We start from the raw sequence: 17,972 nt of genomic DNA on the forward strand, positions 1-17,972 counted from the left end.
GTTCAAGGGAGGAAATTTCCCAGACCAAATCAATATGATGCAATATGCCTAGCAGTGAAAAACAAAACCAACCAAAAAAACAACAAAAAACCTTAGGCATTTTTGCACTTAAAATGAATGAGGTAAATAGATTTTAATGACAAAGGCTGTGTTCAGTATATGTATGTTTAGAAATTTAAATTAGACTTTTTATATTCTTCCTTACTGACATATTCTCTTTTGGTACCAACATATGGTTATATAGAAGACTTGGTTATATTGTGTACACAGATCTAAACCATGGTGTTATGGTCCGATTTGGTCCCCTGTGTGACCACAGACTCCTGGACCACTCAGAGGTAAAATTAAGATGCAAACGAGGTGAGATGTCACTTGGCATCCAAAAAGGCACATTATTCATGTACCAACAACTTAGCAGGGTGAAGGGAGAGAAGAGAGTAGTAAAATAAAGTAGGAAAGAAAGAGGGGGACAGGTAGCATAGCACCCACGTGATCCAGTGGCATCCTGTTTGACCAGCTTTGAAGCCTGGTCTCCTCCTCTTCCAAGAAAACTTCTGCATACTGAATTTCTGTTCTGCATTGCCTGGCCCCCTGTGTTGTGCATGCCCAGGACCATCACTATGGGGGTCTTGGTGATAAAGACCTCAGGCTTGGGCTCATGTTAAGGGGGGTAGGTGGGCACAGTCTGACCGAGTTCCTGCCATCACGGTGCTTTTTTGAGGTATTTTTGCAGAGGTGTTTTGTACTTTCCAAGGAAGGAGCTGCTCCTTTGTGGTTGGGTCGGAGTGGAGTGGATGTTCCTTTGTGGTTACTGGTGTTCTGGCATCTAACCCCCAAGTAGTCTTTTACAAAAATCTCCTAAGATGGTGATGTTTGAGCCAAATTAATTCTTGGACCCTCACACATGGCATACAAAGAGAAATAATAAAGTACTGTAGAATGTTCTTTGCATTTAATAATGTAATGATGAGAAGCAAACAACTGTGCTGCCACTATTCCTTTGACCAGAAGATGAAGGTTGCAGTGCAGATAGATAATTTAAAGTTGGTTAAGGTTAGCAAGTGTGCTGCAGTTGAACAAGGGAATGACTAAGGTATTGCTGACCCTTAGTACCTTAAGGAGCCTATATGCCTATACAGCAACCTATATGGACAACACCCTAAAAATTCATATCTAGCAAGAGAAGATGGCATTTTAAAATAATTCAGAGCAAACTCCACTTACTGGGAGTTGGAAATGTGATGCAAATGCTAGCATGTTTTGTTTTGTTGGTGTTTCTTTGTGTGCTGTATTTCTGGATGTGCCGGCTGCTGCAGGCCAGAAGCTAAATGGTTGTCCTGGGTGTGGGTGGCCATATGTGCTGTGGGTGTCTGTACATGCTGTGGGTGTCCATCACTGCCTCACAGGTACCAGCTGGCTATGTCACGAGTCATTTTGGGCAAGCTGTTTGTAATCCTGAAATTACAAAAAGGGATCAAAACGGCTGATGTGAGGAAATTGCAGCCTTCAACCCCACCTCCCCCTTTTTTGGACAGAAAGTAGGATTTTAATATAGATGGCAATTCACAACTTAAATAAAAATTATTTGCTCAGGTAAGGCAAGCTATATGTTATATTAATTTAGTTGGTCAAAATTATATGCTTGACTATTTGTCCAGAAATCACAAAAAATCACTTAGTAAAACCCTGTGGTCTGTGTTACAAAGCAGGTTGGATATCATGGAGATAGATAGCTGTAAGGATGTCTGACTAGGTGAATTTAATCTATTGAGGGACTTTCTAAGAAGCTTTCCAGTGAACTCTGCATCCTTCTGCAGAGCAATTTAAATATCTGGGAATTCTCATCATGCAGTTCTGCATGCATATTTGCTGCACTGTCACATCTAGGCATTTTTGTAGTGGACACTCAGCCTGAGTATCCTCTAATAAAATGTCTTGATTTTTATTTGTTTTTTAAAGGAATCATCTGCTTGTAAATATGTGTTTATGGTGGTTGTTTTTTTAAAATTTATTAATACTCATGGTTATGTATGTAAACATAAAAAAACATTCTGTTGTAGGGCAACTCAAAAATGTAATAAACAAAAAAGTCATGATTCCCTCAACTTCCCATTTCTTTGTTGCTGTTTTTTTCCAGGGAAACTGGTATTCTTCACTCTTCTGGATTTAATGCCTATTGAAATGCTGCCAGTAGTTTTAAAGAGAGTGAATTTGATGATTCACATTACCCCATCCGTATTTCCCAGTTTTCAATAAATCAAGTGTTGCAGTTGTACTGTCCAGTATTGTATTGTATTTATTTAGAGAAGAGTAGTTTAGAGTTGTAAGTGGTTCTTCAGTGTTTCTTCTTAAATTCCTCTGTCTACATGCTTCAAATCTTAATGTGCAGATTTCAATGGAAAGAAAATAAGAACAAAGTTGAAACTGCCCCAAAGGGCCTGAAAGTAGCTTTCCTTATTAATTAGTTAAATAACATGGCTGCTTGGTTTCTGGGGAGTTTTCAGGTCTAGAAGCAATCATTTCATTTCCACTTGATAGCTCAGTATTTTCTTCCACTACTACTATAATAAAGGTTTTATTTCTGGCAGATCATTAATTACGAAGTATTCGCATGTTTGTTCTCTACAGGTCTGAATGAAAGCAATTAATTCAGAGAAAATATATGGCAAAGAGAGAAAGGGAGAGAAAAAGAGAGAGAGAGAGAAAAAGAGAGAGACAGAGAAAAAGAGAGAGAAAGAGAGAGAGAGAGAAAAAGAGAGAGAGAAAAAGAGAGAGAGAAAAAGAGAGAGAAAAAGAGAGAGAAAAAGAGAGAGAGAGAAAAAGAGAGAAATAGAGAGAGAGAGAAAAAAAGAGAAAAAGAGAGAGAGAGAGAAAGAAGGAAAGAAAAAGAAAGAAAGAAAGAAGGAAAGAAGGAAGGAAAGAAAGAAAGAAAGAGTATGAAAATAAAGATATTTCTCTAGCACCCATTTTTAGGTGTTAGTGACTGCTGAGGGAGTAGGATTTTTGGGAACCTTTTGGAGGAGATGGGTTACAGGTAGTCAGTCAGCTTTTCAGAGAAACACATCCAATCCAATTTTAGTGCATTGCTATCACTGCCCTATGTGGGCTTTAATGTCAGTCTGTATGAACAGAGAGTTTGTGTCAGGTAATGTTGGTGAGATTTGTGAGTGTATCCCAGTCTGACCAAAGCAGAAACATCCCAGCTGTTAAGAAATGAGTTACACATTAGCCAGGGTGAAGTCTTCCACTTTGCTCAGGATTTTGCCCAGAATGAAAGGTCAAAGATAAGAGCTGTTCCCTACTGTGGATGGGTTATCACAGGCTGTTTTGTTGGGAATACTTGAGTAAGCCTCCTAGATTCAGAAAGCAGAGATTTTATTCATTATCATAGACTTCTGTGTCTGTTTCAATGCTATTTTGCTTCGTTAATGGCCAATCATTACTTAGTAAATATATTTACTTTCTGCACTCACAGACTTGTATGATATGTTTTGTTGTGGCTGAATACTAATCCCGGGCTTTTCAATATTGCAGTCTACCCACATTGCTCGAGCCAGCTTCCAAGTTGATGCTTTTGGATCATCTTTCATCCTAGATGTGACGCTAAACCAGTGAGTAATGACTGTATCTTACTCTACATTTGTTCAAGACCCAGAGTCAGTGAAATGTCATTTTTCAATGGAGGTTTTGGAGGCTGTAATATAGGACAGATGCTTTTTCTAGGTATTGAGTTAATATGTAGTGATATATTTTAAATTCTTCTGTTATTTTCTCAAGTACCACTATAGGTTTTGATACTCCCATTGTTACTTCTTAGTAGCTACTGCAGTGTAGCAGTAACGTTTTAGTGTTATAATTTCATTTGCTATGTTTCATTTTACCGTTATGGCAAATTACTATATTCAGTCAGAGCCTCCCTGGATACTAAAAGATGGAGTTGCTGAAAACTGGTAGCTGTTAGTGTTTTAATAACCAATTGTAAAGTACTGAAGATAGAGCAATTGCACTGCAGCTAATCCTCAAAAAAGAATGAGATGGATAGTTGGGAATGAAGTTTTTCCAGATGCATTTAGAGTCTTTTGGGAACAGAGAAGCATTATAAGGCAGTAACACACTCTGAACTTCAGTCTATGAGGAAAGATTGAATAGTAGTAAAATTAAAGTGAAGTCTGGTATGTGGCTTTCAGTAACAAGGTTTTGAAGTAGCTTTTTAGTTCAGCTGTTTTAAAATACGAGTTGCTTTGCTCTTCTGCTCTGGAGTGAAAAGAGAGTAAATAATGTAGTAAACATAAATGCTTTGTTAAGTAATTAATCTAATAACTAAACACAGTGTTTTGTGGTTCTGTGTAAGAATTTGTACTCAATTGCTACAAGTTCTTCCGCTATAAAGATGAACAATTAAGGCTGCAAATTTTGTTTTTTCTTCACTTTTAAACACCTTCTAAACAGTGTCAGTGCCTTGATGTGCACTGACATGAGTTAAAAACCATATGTGAATGCTTGCTGGTTACAGACAGCAGTGACATTGTGCTGCAGGAAGAGGGTAACAGGCTAGTTTAGAAACATGATTTTATAACAAATGCATTTTTAAAGAGATCTAGAGGAAGAACTTTCCTTCTGAAAAGCACCAAGTCCACAGCATGGAAGTGTTTGTTGGAAATTGTAGTTTTGTATACATATTTATACCTTACAGTATGTTGCAAAAACCTGTTTGTATTTTCGGTGGCAGATTAATGATGTAGTCACAGGTAGTTTCTGAAAGGTCAGGATTTACTTTGCAGTATGAATTTCAAGTCATCTTAGTAGAGGAAAACACAGCTACTACTACTTATAGTATATGAAAAGACAAGTTGAGAATGTGATTTTAAGAATTGCAACAGTTCCCTGTAGGTGGTTTTTTTTCTTTTTTTTTTTTTCTTATGCATGTGTAGATATGCACGTAAACACATGCAAGCATATAGTTAAAATTTGATTTGAGCTGGATTCTAATTTTGTGATTCTTCTGTTTTCTTTAGTGTTATTAGACAAGTCTTTGTATGAGTAACAGTGTCAAAATGTGTCCTTGTCCTATTGCAAATTACGCAAGACGAAAACAAGAAGACTGCAAGGCAATTAATATGTTTGGCTTCTTTCATGACACTTAAATCAACATTTATACTGCTTCTGAGTAGCATTTGCAGATCACCAAATAAAAAGAGGGTAAAGTATACCAGAACAACATTTAAGATGTATTCTTAATTATTATTCCCATGGAGAAAAATGGTCTATTCAGAAAGCCGTCTGTAGTTTTCTTCTCTTTCAGTTCTTACTCTCCATATTATATCCTGTAGGTATTTTGTGAATTTTGAGAGAAAACCAATGATTTTCTTGAGTGGTTTGAAAATTTGACCCACAGTAGCCTTACAATTGAAAAGTAGTTGAATGCTTGAAAGGAGCAAGGTTCCCAATTTCAGCTTTCCTCTGGAAAAAATGTCAGCTTAGTATTTATAAGTGAACCTCTGTGGATATCAAAAGCATGCTGAAGCAGGCCTCTATGGTAAAATTAGCTTTTATGCATAATATACATTTGAGGAATGTTAAAGGAAGTATGGGGAACAGAGAGGGGAGAAAATAATTTTTTTTAAATACACAGGTTCTTAGAAAGGAGAGACTCTCCCTGCCTTTGTCACTTTGCTTTCTTGCAGTCTCCCTGTTGTTTAAAGGTTAATGTCTGTGACTCCTACGGATGGATACATCTGAGCATCATCTCTAATTACAATGTCAGTGCTGGACAATCACAGAGAAGTATTAATTCTTCCATATGGTTCCTCAGTTTATGGAAAAAAAATCAAAATGAAAATTACAGTGTACTTTAGAAAGTACACTGCTCCCTAATGTCTGTCTGCAAACAGTGTTTTTTATTTGTTTGCTGCTTTCTTTTTGGGCAGCAAACTGTCTCTTTCTTCTTCAAATCCATCTTTTAATCTGACAGTCAGTTTGTCTATTTTCTCCACTGCATTTAGATGTGCTTTGTTATACATCCCCTTTTGTATTTTGTGTTCTATTGTGTTTGTATATTTTCCATATCTGTTCTTAGGCAGTTCTCTGAGGAGTCACATATTTCTTTCTCTTCTTTTTTCCATCAGAAATAATTGTCCCCTGTGCCACTGTCATAGACACTACAAAACTTTTTAGTTTTTATTGAACCTTATTCCTGATAACTTTTTGCACACTGACAATTGAGGTCAGCAGGAATGTATTTGGATTTGGAAGGAACACACTGCAAGTTGGTCAGCTGGAAAAATTACAGTGTCTGTGCTTGTCTGGAGTGTGGACAGGCCCTGGTATGGTGTGATCACCTCAAGTTCACTTTATGGTAACCATGCTGGGCAAGCAAGATGATTAGGGCCCTTCTTAGCTGCAGCATCATTTTTCATATGAAAGCTCTAGCTACCTACCTAGGTACCTAGCATCTGGCCACCTGCAGGTACCCTGGCTCCTTGTGTTATAACAAAATGAGGCCTTCCTGATCATGGCTTTTTGTGAGAGTGAACCCATTGATAGTCTGAGGTCTTCAATTTTGTGTTGATGGGAAAGTGCTTTGAAAGGTGACAAGCACAATAAGGATTTCAAGCTTGTAATTTTCAGCAGTTGGGGACTGCTCTGCTCTTCTTGGTGACGCTATCACTAGGATGGAGCATAATTGCCACCTGCTTTCTTTTGCAACATGGATTTAATCCCTTGCGGGGCTGCGTTAGTGGAAAACAATCCCTAAAGAAGCAGCAGGCTGGGCAGAATGTTCTCAGAAACCTTACCCCTTTAGGAAGCTCACACATCTTCTGTTCCTGTCGGGTGCCTGACCATGTCCCAGAGGAGAGCCAGCACTGCATAAAATGATGGTTGTGATGGTCAGTGATGTTCAGAAGTCTGAAAGTTTTCAGATGAAACAATTCTTATAAAATCAGCAATGTTCTCTATGTGGGAAATAAATGCACTTTTCTCATAGTTTATCAAAAGGTTGGCAAAACCAAAGAGGCTTTTTCAGAAAATATTGATAGCTATTATGTACATTTCAGTCTTAATTTAAATTATTTCTGGTTAATGATACTGGAAGGCATTCCAGGTATTAATTATTTTGCCTCGACACTGAATGCTTTTTGCAGCTTCTGCTGACAATGATACAGACGTTCCTCATGCTTTGTAGGGAATATTTATTAGAAATGTCTTTTAATTAGAGTTTTGCAAACCTCAGATTGTAAACTTCATCAAAAAATCCTGAAAACAGAAGCAAAATTTAAGGCAGCTTGACAGACAAGTGCCAGCTTTTTCGTGAGACAAACTGCTGAAACCTTGCCTGTAATTTCTCTTGGCAAATGCTCTCCAACACTAATATCAATGTGTCATGTAAGCTGTAAATGAAAAACATATTCCTAAATTTCCTCTCAATTGTAAACATTTGGCTGTGTGGAATTCAAAAGGATCAGCTTCCTGATGTGGTTTTAAAAAAATGCAGTTACAACATTTCTGACTCTTGTAATTTCTGGTCAGTCTTTCTTCTCCTGCTCCCACCAGAAGTCACCTCCTGATGACTCCTGTGTTCCTCCAGGTGACCCACGGGTCAGGCAGGTTCTGGATGGGCTCCACATGGTGTGATTGGGCTAGTGGGCTTCTGCCTTTGGGTGTGAGAGGACCTGTTTGCCATTCCTGCTCTGAAAGTACTGTGGGCTTTACAGTCTCCATTAGTTTGGTAATGACTCTGTAACAGGATGTGGTAAGCCATGGTCAGATAAAGCCCCAGGAGGAGCAATTCTTTAAGTTGTTTTGGGTCTCTTTAAAGTCCAACTCAGTCTCTCTTAGTTTTTTTAAGGAATGTCTTGGATGTACACTGTCTAAATTGTTTGCACTAGCAGCTGCAATTTATTTGGATAGAGGGAATTCAGGCTCTGTTTGCTTCTCTTATTCATGCCCTGCGCATGCAGGCTGAGGAGACCCACTTGGGTACGATCACATTTTTATAATTGATTCTTACTTATAGTAATGCCCTTTTTTTCACCATATGAGAGTGCTCTGAAAATTTATTTGCAGTATTTAGTACCAGTTTACAAGTAGCACAATACAGACGGGGTTCAGTCTTCTGCCTGAGGTACAGAATCTTGTTCTGCACTATTTTTGCATTACTTTTTAAGTGACACTTATGTGCTTTGTGATCAGAAGCCCCCCTTGACCAAAGAGAGTTGTTCTTTCACACCCCCATTTTGCAGATTTATTCTTTCCCCCTCTCAGTCTGTGATGGAAAAATTGATTTGGTCATAATTGCAAACTGGACTTAAGAAATCATTTCTGCTGCTTAATTTCAGAGGCTGATTCTGTTCTTTGGGAGGCAATTATTCAGCACCTCCATTTGTGTTAGAACACTTTGCTGACACATGCTTTATATGAACTGTTTTTGAATGGCTTATAGGTTTTTCTTAAATTTTTTTATTAATTAAAAATTAAAAATTAATTTTTAATTAATTAAAAATGTCAGTTCTACAGAGATTTCTGTTTGGTCTAAAGACAAGGAAAGGTAAGAGAAGGATTCAAAGTTTACTGCTGTGTCACAAAACATATTCTGAGGCCAGGGAGAATCCCTGAGATCATCACAAAGAGTTCCTGCCTTTTGTGCATTTTCTTTTCAATTTTGTGTTGAAGAAATATGGGAATAAAGAACTTGTCAAAGCTTAAATTGTTTCAGTAGTTAATTACCCTCACTGATAAAATTTGAACATGAGTTTTAGACTGAAAAATCCCAGCATTGTTGTGTATTCCTTCCACTTTGGTGTGTATAGTAAATCAGCCTTCTTTTTGTTCCAAAACAGAGTTGAGCTCCTGCATCTTTGATAAAATGGCATCCTTTAAGTCCTTTGGTAATTTCTGTGCCTTTTTGCTGACCTTCCCAGATTATCTGTATTCTTGCTGAATTGTACACTCAGTACTGTATTTTGTCAGTGTCATGTATAAAGGTAGCACAGCCTGCCCTTTTCTACTTGTTATACCCCTTTACGTAGTTTCTAAGATATTTTTTTTCTTTTTTAAAATTTTTCTTTTCTAAAAAACCCCTCAAAACTTCCTTCTTCCCAGCTTGAAATTGACTGTCTAGTAAATATGAGCTATATCCTCACTATTACTATTAGTGAATTTGTAATCCTGTACAAGAATAATATCAGTGTTCTATTTTCCATAAATGTATATTGATTATCAGTAAGTTCATTACCTTCCTTTAATTTGTTTTGTACAATGATCTACTTAAGACTTCTTTTGGAAAGGGTAAATTGCTTTTGATATCTCCTTAACATTTTATTTTTTAATATTTGAATTTAGTTTTAGGTTAACTAATTTCTGCTATGAATATTCTTCTACTGTTGTCAATAGGTTTTTTGTTGGTTGTGGTTTAGTACCAGCTACCGGTGAAGGCTGTTGAAATAAACACAATTTTCCTACTAATTTGAGTTGGATGGGGATACGGAAATTTGAAAAGATATCTGTGAAATGCTTGCAAGTGCTTAATTGTTGTTCTGGTTAAAATGATAACAAAAAAGGTAATTTGTTCCATTCATCTATTGTTTCAAACGTGTCACTGAGCAGGAGTTCTAATCACTCGCAAGTGAATTCCCCTGATGTTTCTGAACTTATGTTTATGACTTATAAGAAAAATAATATTTGAAAACAGCTGTTTGTGTATACGAAGTTTGTGCATCCCCTCATATTTTCCTAACACATTTTAGAGGGTTTTTCTAAAAGTCAGTCCTTTGTTCTCCCCTCCGGGGATGCGATAGAGAATATTTTATTGCTTTTAGGCAACTGCATTCATTGGAAGTGGTATTTGTTGGCTTATAGTAGACTAATTAAAACAGATGAGATAATCAGCACTAAATAAATTGTCTTTCCATGGTATCAATTTTTTGGCACATAAATAATTATAGAAAATGTATTAATGTGTATATCTGAATGCATGTGTAGGAAGAAAATGATTAATTATTCTGGAGGGATATTATCATTATATTACTATAATGCATTCTTTCTTGATTATATTTGCTAGATTACTGGATCAATTAGGAACTATATATCTTAAACACATACATATAGAAATACCTCAAATGTACAGATCAATCATGAGCTGTATTTAGCATTGTCTTTAAAGTAAAATGTCTTAAACTAGGGAAAGAATCACATTTCTTAGCATGTTCCAGTGCCTATGAATTTATCTTTTCATTGTCATGTATCTCAAATTGGCAGTAACTTTAACCTCTAGCCATTATGAAAAGTATTAAAAGAAAAATTAAACATATTTTTGATTTAGCCATTACAAAGTGGCTATGATAGTCAAAGTGTAATTTCTGGATTTGCTGTTGAAATGGAATTTTATCCTTTGGTCTTAGAAACCCAATTATCTTTTTTACATACTTTCTGTCACTTAGATTCTCAGATCAATGTGGCTACCTATATAAATACTAGTTTGAGTAAGACGTGTGAAGGGGATAGTAAAAAGAAAAATGCATGAACTGGAATGTGAAGAGCAGGTATTTTCTGTGTTGTCATTTATAGGGCATCTCCTTTATGAATCAGCAGCCTTCCTGCTGATACAGTTCCCTTCGTATGCCTTTCCCTGTGTTCTTCAATTGCTCTGCTCTGTTTTTTACTTTCTCCTTGAGAACTCCTTTGGTATCATGACCTTCTGTATGTGTGCATTAAAAATAGCACTTAGAGAAACAGGAAGTGCTCTGGGCCTTTTAGCTGGGGGCTCAAATACTTTCCTCAGCTAAGCAGTGAAATGAACTGGAATCCCCTTTACTAGACAAGCAGTCAAGTGATGCATGGAGCTAGGGATGAAAATAGTAGAAATTATTAGGCTTTCTAGGGGGATTGAGAGGACCTACCAGATGGCTGAATAGCCATCCACATACAAGCTTTTGGTCTTGAATTCTCAAGATCATTACACAAGGAACAGGTTTTTAAGCCCTCTTCTCAGGATAGCAGTTCTACTTAAGAAATGTGGTTTTAATCCAGAGACTGAATCAGCAGGCAATATTAAAACAATATGTTGTTAACATATGGAACGTCTTACCCAGCAAATAACAGTGCTCGACTTGTGTACACAAACCTGTTGTATCATAGAATTATAGGATTGTTTAGGTTGGAAGGGACCTTTAAAGGCCATCTGGACCAATCCTCCCTTCAATGAGCAGGGACATCTTCAGGTAGATCAGGTTGCTTAGAGACCTGTCCAGACTGACCTTGAATGTTTCCAGGGATGGGGGCGCCTATCTTGTCTCAGGGCAACTTGTTCTGGTGTTTCACCAACCTCACTGTAAAAAATTTCTTCCTTATATCTAGACTAAATCTCCCCTCTTTTAGTTTAAAACCATTACCCCTTGTCATATTGCAACAGGCCCTGCTGAAAAGTTTGCCCACATCTTTCATATAGACCTTGAAGTACTGAAAGGCTGCACTAAGGTCTCCCTGGAGCCCTCTCTTCTCCAGGGTGAACTCCCTCAGCATTTCTTCATTGGAGAGATGCTCCATCTCTTTGATCATTTTTATGCTCCAACCTGCTCCAACAGCTCCATGCTCTTATTGTGTTAGGGGCTCCAGAACTGGACAGAGTACTCCAAGTGGGGTCTCACAAGAGCAGAGTAGGGGGGAGAATCACCTCTCCCAGCCTGCTTCTCATGCTTCTTGATGCATTCCAGGATATAGTTGGCTTTCTGGGCTGTGAATTCACGTTGAGGCTCTTGTCCACCTTTTTGTGGACCAAATCAATGTATTGGTCTTGTTTGCTTTCTTTGCAACATCTATTACAGATATAAGGTGCTATCTATGAAATCTATGGCCATTTATTTTTGTGGTTTTGTGAGATTTTTGTACCATTTTAAAATGCATTTTGCTAGTAAGAATTATGACTGGTGTCCTCATATTCCCTCACTGCGTGGCTCAAAACAGACTTGTTTTAACAGAATTTGTGTGGTCTGTAGTCCATTATGTAATTGTTTCCACTTGGTTGGCACCTGCTAGTGGGTAAAACCTCATTTATGGACAGTTGTGTCACCACAGTGCAGAGAGTTTGTTTCCTTGAAGAAAACCACAAACAAACCAAATTTTGCACTTTCATTTGAAAGGCTTCACGTGGGTTGCTCTGATTCTCTTCCTGTCTGTAGCAGCATGAGAAGCACACCCAGTGTAATGACCCCTCCCTACGGGAACACTTCTTTCCTCTTCCAAAACAGATGCATAAAAGAGATTTTCAAATCCTGGAGTACCAATTAGCAAATGCAAATCTGACAGGAATCTACTGAGCCTACCCATAGCCTTCTTTCCACCCTTTACTTGTTGGGGTTTGTGCCCCATCCTGCTGGTGCCACCCTGTGGCAGCCTGGGCTGAGTCAGGCTCATTGCCTTTTGTCAGAGGGCGTCCCTTAGGGATTGAAAGTTATTTTTGATATGCAAGTATCCTACTGATAAACCTCTCAGTTCTTGCATATAACCTGAAGATACTTGTATTCTGTTGATGTACTGTAGCTCAGGGTTGGCTTGGTCATTACCTGATCCTCTCTCAATTTTACCACCTGGGCTCTTGATACTTCCCTGGCTTTCAGACTTCACAGTCTGTGATTCAGTGTTACTGTGTTGCTTCTGTAATGCCCCATCTAATTCCCTGGGTTTTTTTGCAATTATATGATAATGAAATTTTTCTTTTAAATAATCTTCTGATTTGAACAGAACTCGGTATGTTTCTCAGATTCTTCAGATACCTAATTTCTTCCTATTCAGTTTTAGTTCTTTTTTGTCAAAGTTCTGTTATGAAATAGTATAAATAAGATATCTTTTATTATTTTATTCATCTACTACTATTTATCAAGCAGGACATTAAAATTTGTGGGTTTTTTTTGGTTTGTTTTTTATTAACTACTGAAAAGAACTCTTTTTTTCTTTTTTTTTTTTTTCTTTTTTTAAATCCCCTTTCTGTTTCTTTTCAAGTGTTTTAACCAAGGATTATGCTTGTATTACCATACAATAAATTAATATAGTCCAGAAAAGTTCCCAGAAAAGTTCTCTTTATCAATTGACTGGAGGACTGGTTGGATGACAGTAGTTCTATTTCTTTAAGAAAATAAATGACAAAACAATGTTAAAGAGTATTTATCATGTGTCCTCAATCTGTTCCATTTACTTTATTTCTACCATCCCAGAGGAAATAAAATGCTGTCATTTGGTGTGATACACAGTGAGATGAAGGAGAAGAATCATCTTGTATTTTTATTAAAGATGACCTACAAAGAGATATTTCTTCTAAATTGAGCTTCTGCCCTTTTTTGAGATGTAAAAGGTCAGTTGAAAAAAAAAAAAACACACGTTTTTTTTTCTACTGATCATTTTTCCCTCTTTTCTTCAAAGAAATAAACCAATTTAAAATCTAACCTTTTAAATAACCAACTTTATCCTTATCTTGTGTTATTTACCCCATATCAGATCTCCTTGTTCTTGCTGAAGAATCTATTGGGGAGGGTATAGATGTACAGAAGAGTTACAAATGTAAGGGATGTACTCATCCCTTAAAGTAAAAACCCTCCTGATGACCTAAGATTGGCTTGAATATCAAAGAAGTGAGATTTGTTTAAGAAGGACAAAATGAAAGCATTCATGGCCAAAGGATATGACAGATTTTAAGCCCTTGGTTGCATGTTATCAAATATACCATAGTGACAGTTCTGAAACTCTAAATCATGGTAGACATTACATAATTTTAAAAGAACAAAAAATCATCTTGTCTTTTTGTATATTGTGAGTTTTTTGGTATCTTTTTTTCTGCCTAAGTCAGCCAGCCAAAAAATCATTATCTTAAAGATTTTCCCTCTACAAAGCAGTTCAGTTAGAGTAAAGCTGCCTCTTCTCACTGTAAATGTGGTACTGGTTGTGGCACCCTTTCAGTGTTCCTTTCAACAGGCACAACCTTGGTGGCAACAGTGAAATTATAATTGTCTCTCTGCTTATTACTGCTTTTATAATGAATCACACTTTCCACTTGATCTGTCAAATTTTTATAGTCGTCTATGAAGTTACACTGAAAGGAGAAAAAATGACCTTGATACCAAGTTTCTGTAACGAAACTATGTGTATTTTTAGAGCAAAGAAGTAAAAATCCAGATTATCTCCACTTCCTACTGGGACTGGTGTTTCTAAATAGCACTGAAGGAACAAAAAACCTTTTGTTATGTTGCCATGTGTTCTAGCATCACCTCTGCTTTTATTTATTCATAAGAAGCAAAGGAATTCTCCCAATGACTTAAGGGAATCCATCCAAAGGTGTCAGATTATCAATGCATTTCTGCATATGTTGAGTAACTAATTTGATTACAGAATTGTAGAAATTACCCAGGGATTTAATTTGGTGTACTGTACTTCACTCTGGTAAGTTGCTCATCAGTAAATGGAAATCAGAAAATGGGAAGCTGCAGAGGAACAGCAGGATCAAACTAAATATGATACTGTAAAGGAGCTGCCAAGTCTAGCTAAAGAGATTAATATAAATACATTTCCAGTGTTAATGAAAAATGGTGTCTGGAAGTTTTCATTTGCATATTCACAGCCTTTGCTTTGGTACAAAGTTAGAGGGTTTTTGTCTTTCTCTCTTTGGAAGAATTGTTAAATCTTAGATACAATGTATTTTCTGGGTGAGCTTACTGATCTTTAGCCTGTACTTACCCGTAATCATTCTTTGATTTCTTTTTTGGTGTAAGAGGATGTAATTCTCTTTGGTGGTATGCCAGAGCATCACTGCTAATGGATTTCTGGTGTGCTAGAAATTTTACAATATGAATAGATACAATAACATTCTAATGTCCTGCAGATATGTGACGTGTTGCCACTTGAATCAGGCAGCTATGCTGTACTTATGCTTTCCTCTTCCCTTTGCCTGTCTCCTTAGTTAGACTGTGGGCATTCAACTGATGCAATTCATCTCTTCTTATTGAATGTGTTTATTTTCCATATTTGGTGGTACGACTGCAATAATTTTGCAGCTGGGAATCTGAAAGACTGGGATGAATTTCTGCCATTGCCTTGATCACTGGCACTGATCTTGCCTATGCTTTTATGGGGTTTGAGCCATGAAGGTCATTTGATTTCACCTTCATTCCAGTCCTGCTGCCTCTGGACAGCAGAAACGGAGCACTTCAGGTCCAAGCATGCAGGTTTGCTGGCTGATGCAATTTCTGCCCTTCCCATCAAAGTCTGATTTAAGTTAGCCTGGTAAGTTAACCATGTTTGGATGCAGACCTTCAAATAATGAGTGTTGGATTTCCCATGTTCAGCTGATCCTCCTTCATTTATCCCTCGCATTCCCAGGGAATTGTTTCACCAGTATCTAAACTGGAATCTGACCTGTGAGTTTACCTGACTGACAAGGTGAGCCTTTCTTTATGATTATGTTTCTAACAAATGACTGGACATTTCACCTTAAGGCTCTGCATGGTTTACACCCAAAAGCTTGACAGATAAAGATGCTGGTATCAGATTTCAAGGACACAGTACTGAAGAGGGTTGGTGGTAGATGTTTGAAAGGAAACAGATGATGCTGAGGGCAGGAGAGGTTGTATAGTTTTTTATCTTTTGCAGTATTGATGCCAAGAAAATATTGTGAACTTACTCTACTAGAAGTATATCTTTTGGGTTTGGGTCTGTATTATCTCAGTGCTCAGGCACTTATTGTGATCTTTCCACTGATCTGATCTTCTCGAGGGCTGAATTTCCTGTAGACTGAATGCAGATTGGTGCTGAGACATATTCCTCTTCTTCTCTACATGAGGTGTGTTGAGACAGTTCAACCATTTTTTCTCCTTCTGCCTGGTGATCTACAGATACTTTACTTTTGGACCTTACTGGGGTAAGAAAGAAAGTAGTCAGAAGAAAAGGTGAGCATGACCCATAATCCATGGCTTCCTCCTGTGTAAGCAGGTAGGATTGTTCCCACTGCCCAGCCTCTCCTCTATGCTGAAGCAGATGTGCAGTTAGGCTAAAATGGGGTGGCTTAGACCTCAAAGAGTTGTGAAGGACACAGCAGCACAAAAGTAGTGTCCTGAAGACCTCTTTTGTACTGGCACCCAGTGAATTTAGTACCATGTATGCAGAAAATCAAGATACTGCCTGTAACAATGGTGGGGACACTGGGGAAGAAAGTGAAGAAGTGTACCTGTATTTAGTCTTCAGAATGGATTAATCTTTCTGGGATTTACATTTTAAAATTGCATTTGCATTTTCAGAATTTATTTCAATAAATCCTACTTCCCTTGGCAGTACATGCTGGCATATAGCATAGAAATGTCTTATCTCTAATAATAAAATTTTGGATAACTCAATGCATAAATATCCCCATGCCAGTGTAAAGCTGAATACTGTATGATAGGTCCTGAACTTTAAAGCCAGATTACACTGAGGCACTGTTGCATTTCTTCCTAAATCACCTGTGAACTTTATTAACAAAACTTTTTTCTTAGTATTTCAAGCATTTTTACTTGGCTCTTATTTCTAGATGAGCTCATTATTCAAGTCTAATAACATGAGTTCGTCATTAACTCTTTGAAAAGTTTTATTTTCTTTTCGCCCCTTAGAATCACTGACCAAAACAAGGCTTTCATCTAAGTACCAGCAAGAGTGAAAACTTCCCTGAATATCTTCATAAGCTGCAGTGCTAGTTACATTTGAGGGATACCAAGCACTCACTTCTATTGACTCTTTGGAATTTCTACAAAAAATTATTTTTAATGGAAGAAAAAAAGACCAAAATTTAGATGTTCCATTGATAGGTGTTAATCTTTCAATCATTGTGATAGCCTTCATGTTGGCCCATGCTGTAATGCCAATGTATTAGACCAGTACAGTTCTATGAGCTAATGGTATCATTCAGTTGGGACAGGTAGGGGCTGTCAGACTATCCAAGGAAACAGTATACAACAGTTCTTCACAAATAGCCCAATGTATTACTAACCTTACTAACTTTCTCTATGCTTTTTAAAAATAAACATATGAATATACACATACACACAGAAATACATACACACACAGGGATATATCTGCCTTATCTTTATAGATAGATTTGGATGCAAGACTAATTCTTGAATAGGTCCTGTTGCTAATAGCTTCACAGAAAGACTGATTTACGGTAGAATTGTCTAGACACTGTCTGGATGTGCAGACATTAGAGGAATGTGGGCAATGCAAATTATAGACTTGGCCTCTCATATGAGAGGTGTACTTGAACATTTACCTCCTAGCAGGATTCTTTCAAATTGTGTGCTCTCCATTTCTGTCCCACCTTCCAGCATGAATGAGCAGTTTGAACAAGAGGCACTTCGACACATCAGAGGAGTGAGATCTTTCCTACTTCTGTTACTTTTTTGCAGATAAATTCTAAAAGGTCGGGGATTTTTTGGAAGCAAATACTCTGGTTTTATTTTGGTTTCAATTCTTCCACTTTGATAATCATGCAGATAATTCCTTGAGCAAGTCACATTTCTCATGAAATGAACTTGAGTAAAACAAGGCAATTGCTGCTTGGTCCTTGCAGAGCCTGTCATAAGAAGGGATTTGTCTTTAACTATATTGATTTAGTACTACATGACTGAGATTTATTCTTTTTATTATCCTCTCTGCTCCTCTTTCTGTTGTGCAGAAAGTAAAACAGCAACATGGAGGCAGCATGCTGACACTTCACTGTGCCAGCAGGAGTAAGAAGCGTATTTAAGCTTATCTTCAACAAAGAAAAATGTGGATGTTTTCAGTGGTTTTGGTATATTGAAAGAAACCTTAAAGTGTAAGGATCAGTTGCAGGTCACTGTAAGTCACTGTGGATATAATCCCTTCTTATTATGTTGCTGATAATACCAGTTTCTGCCTGCCTGCACTGGGAGAAGAAAGATCTCCATGGTGCTTCCTAATTGACAGTGTGGAACTTGAAGGAA

The 17,972-nt window shown here is 37.4% G+C and overlaps 1 protein-coding gene across 10 annotated transcripts in view; it reads left to right on the forward strand.

Moving 5' to 3' along the window:
- ADAM22 (ADAM metallopeptidase domain 22) overlaps positions 1 to 17,972 on the forward strand; it is a 125,200-nt gene that overhangs the window by 15,547 nt on the left and 91,681 nt on the right. For all 10 annotated transcript variants that reach the window (XM_071735178.1, XM_071735174.1, XM_071735177.1 and 7 more), the window contains exon 3: positions 3,535 to 3,611. In XM_071735178.1, coding sequence (XP_071591279.1) covers positions 3,535 to 3,611 — 77 coding nt within the window. The remainder of the gene's footprint in view (positions 1 to 3,534; positions 3,612 to 17,972) is intronic.

Source organism: Heliangelus exortis, chromosome 2 (assembly GCF_036169615.1).
Source record: "Heliangelus exortis chromosome 2, bHelExo1.hap1, whole genome shotgun sequence".
NCBI lineage: Eukaryota > Metazoa > Chordata > Aves > Apodiformes > Trochilidae > Heliangelus > Heliangelus exortis.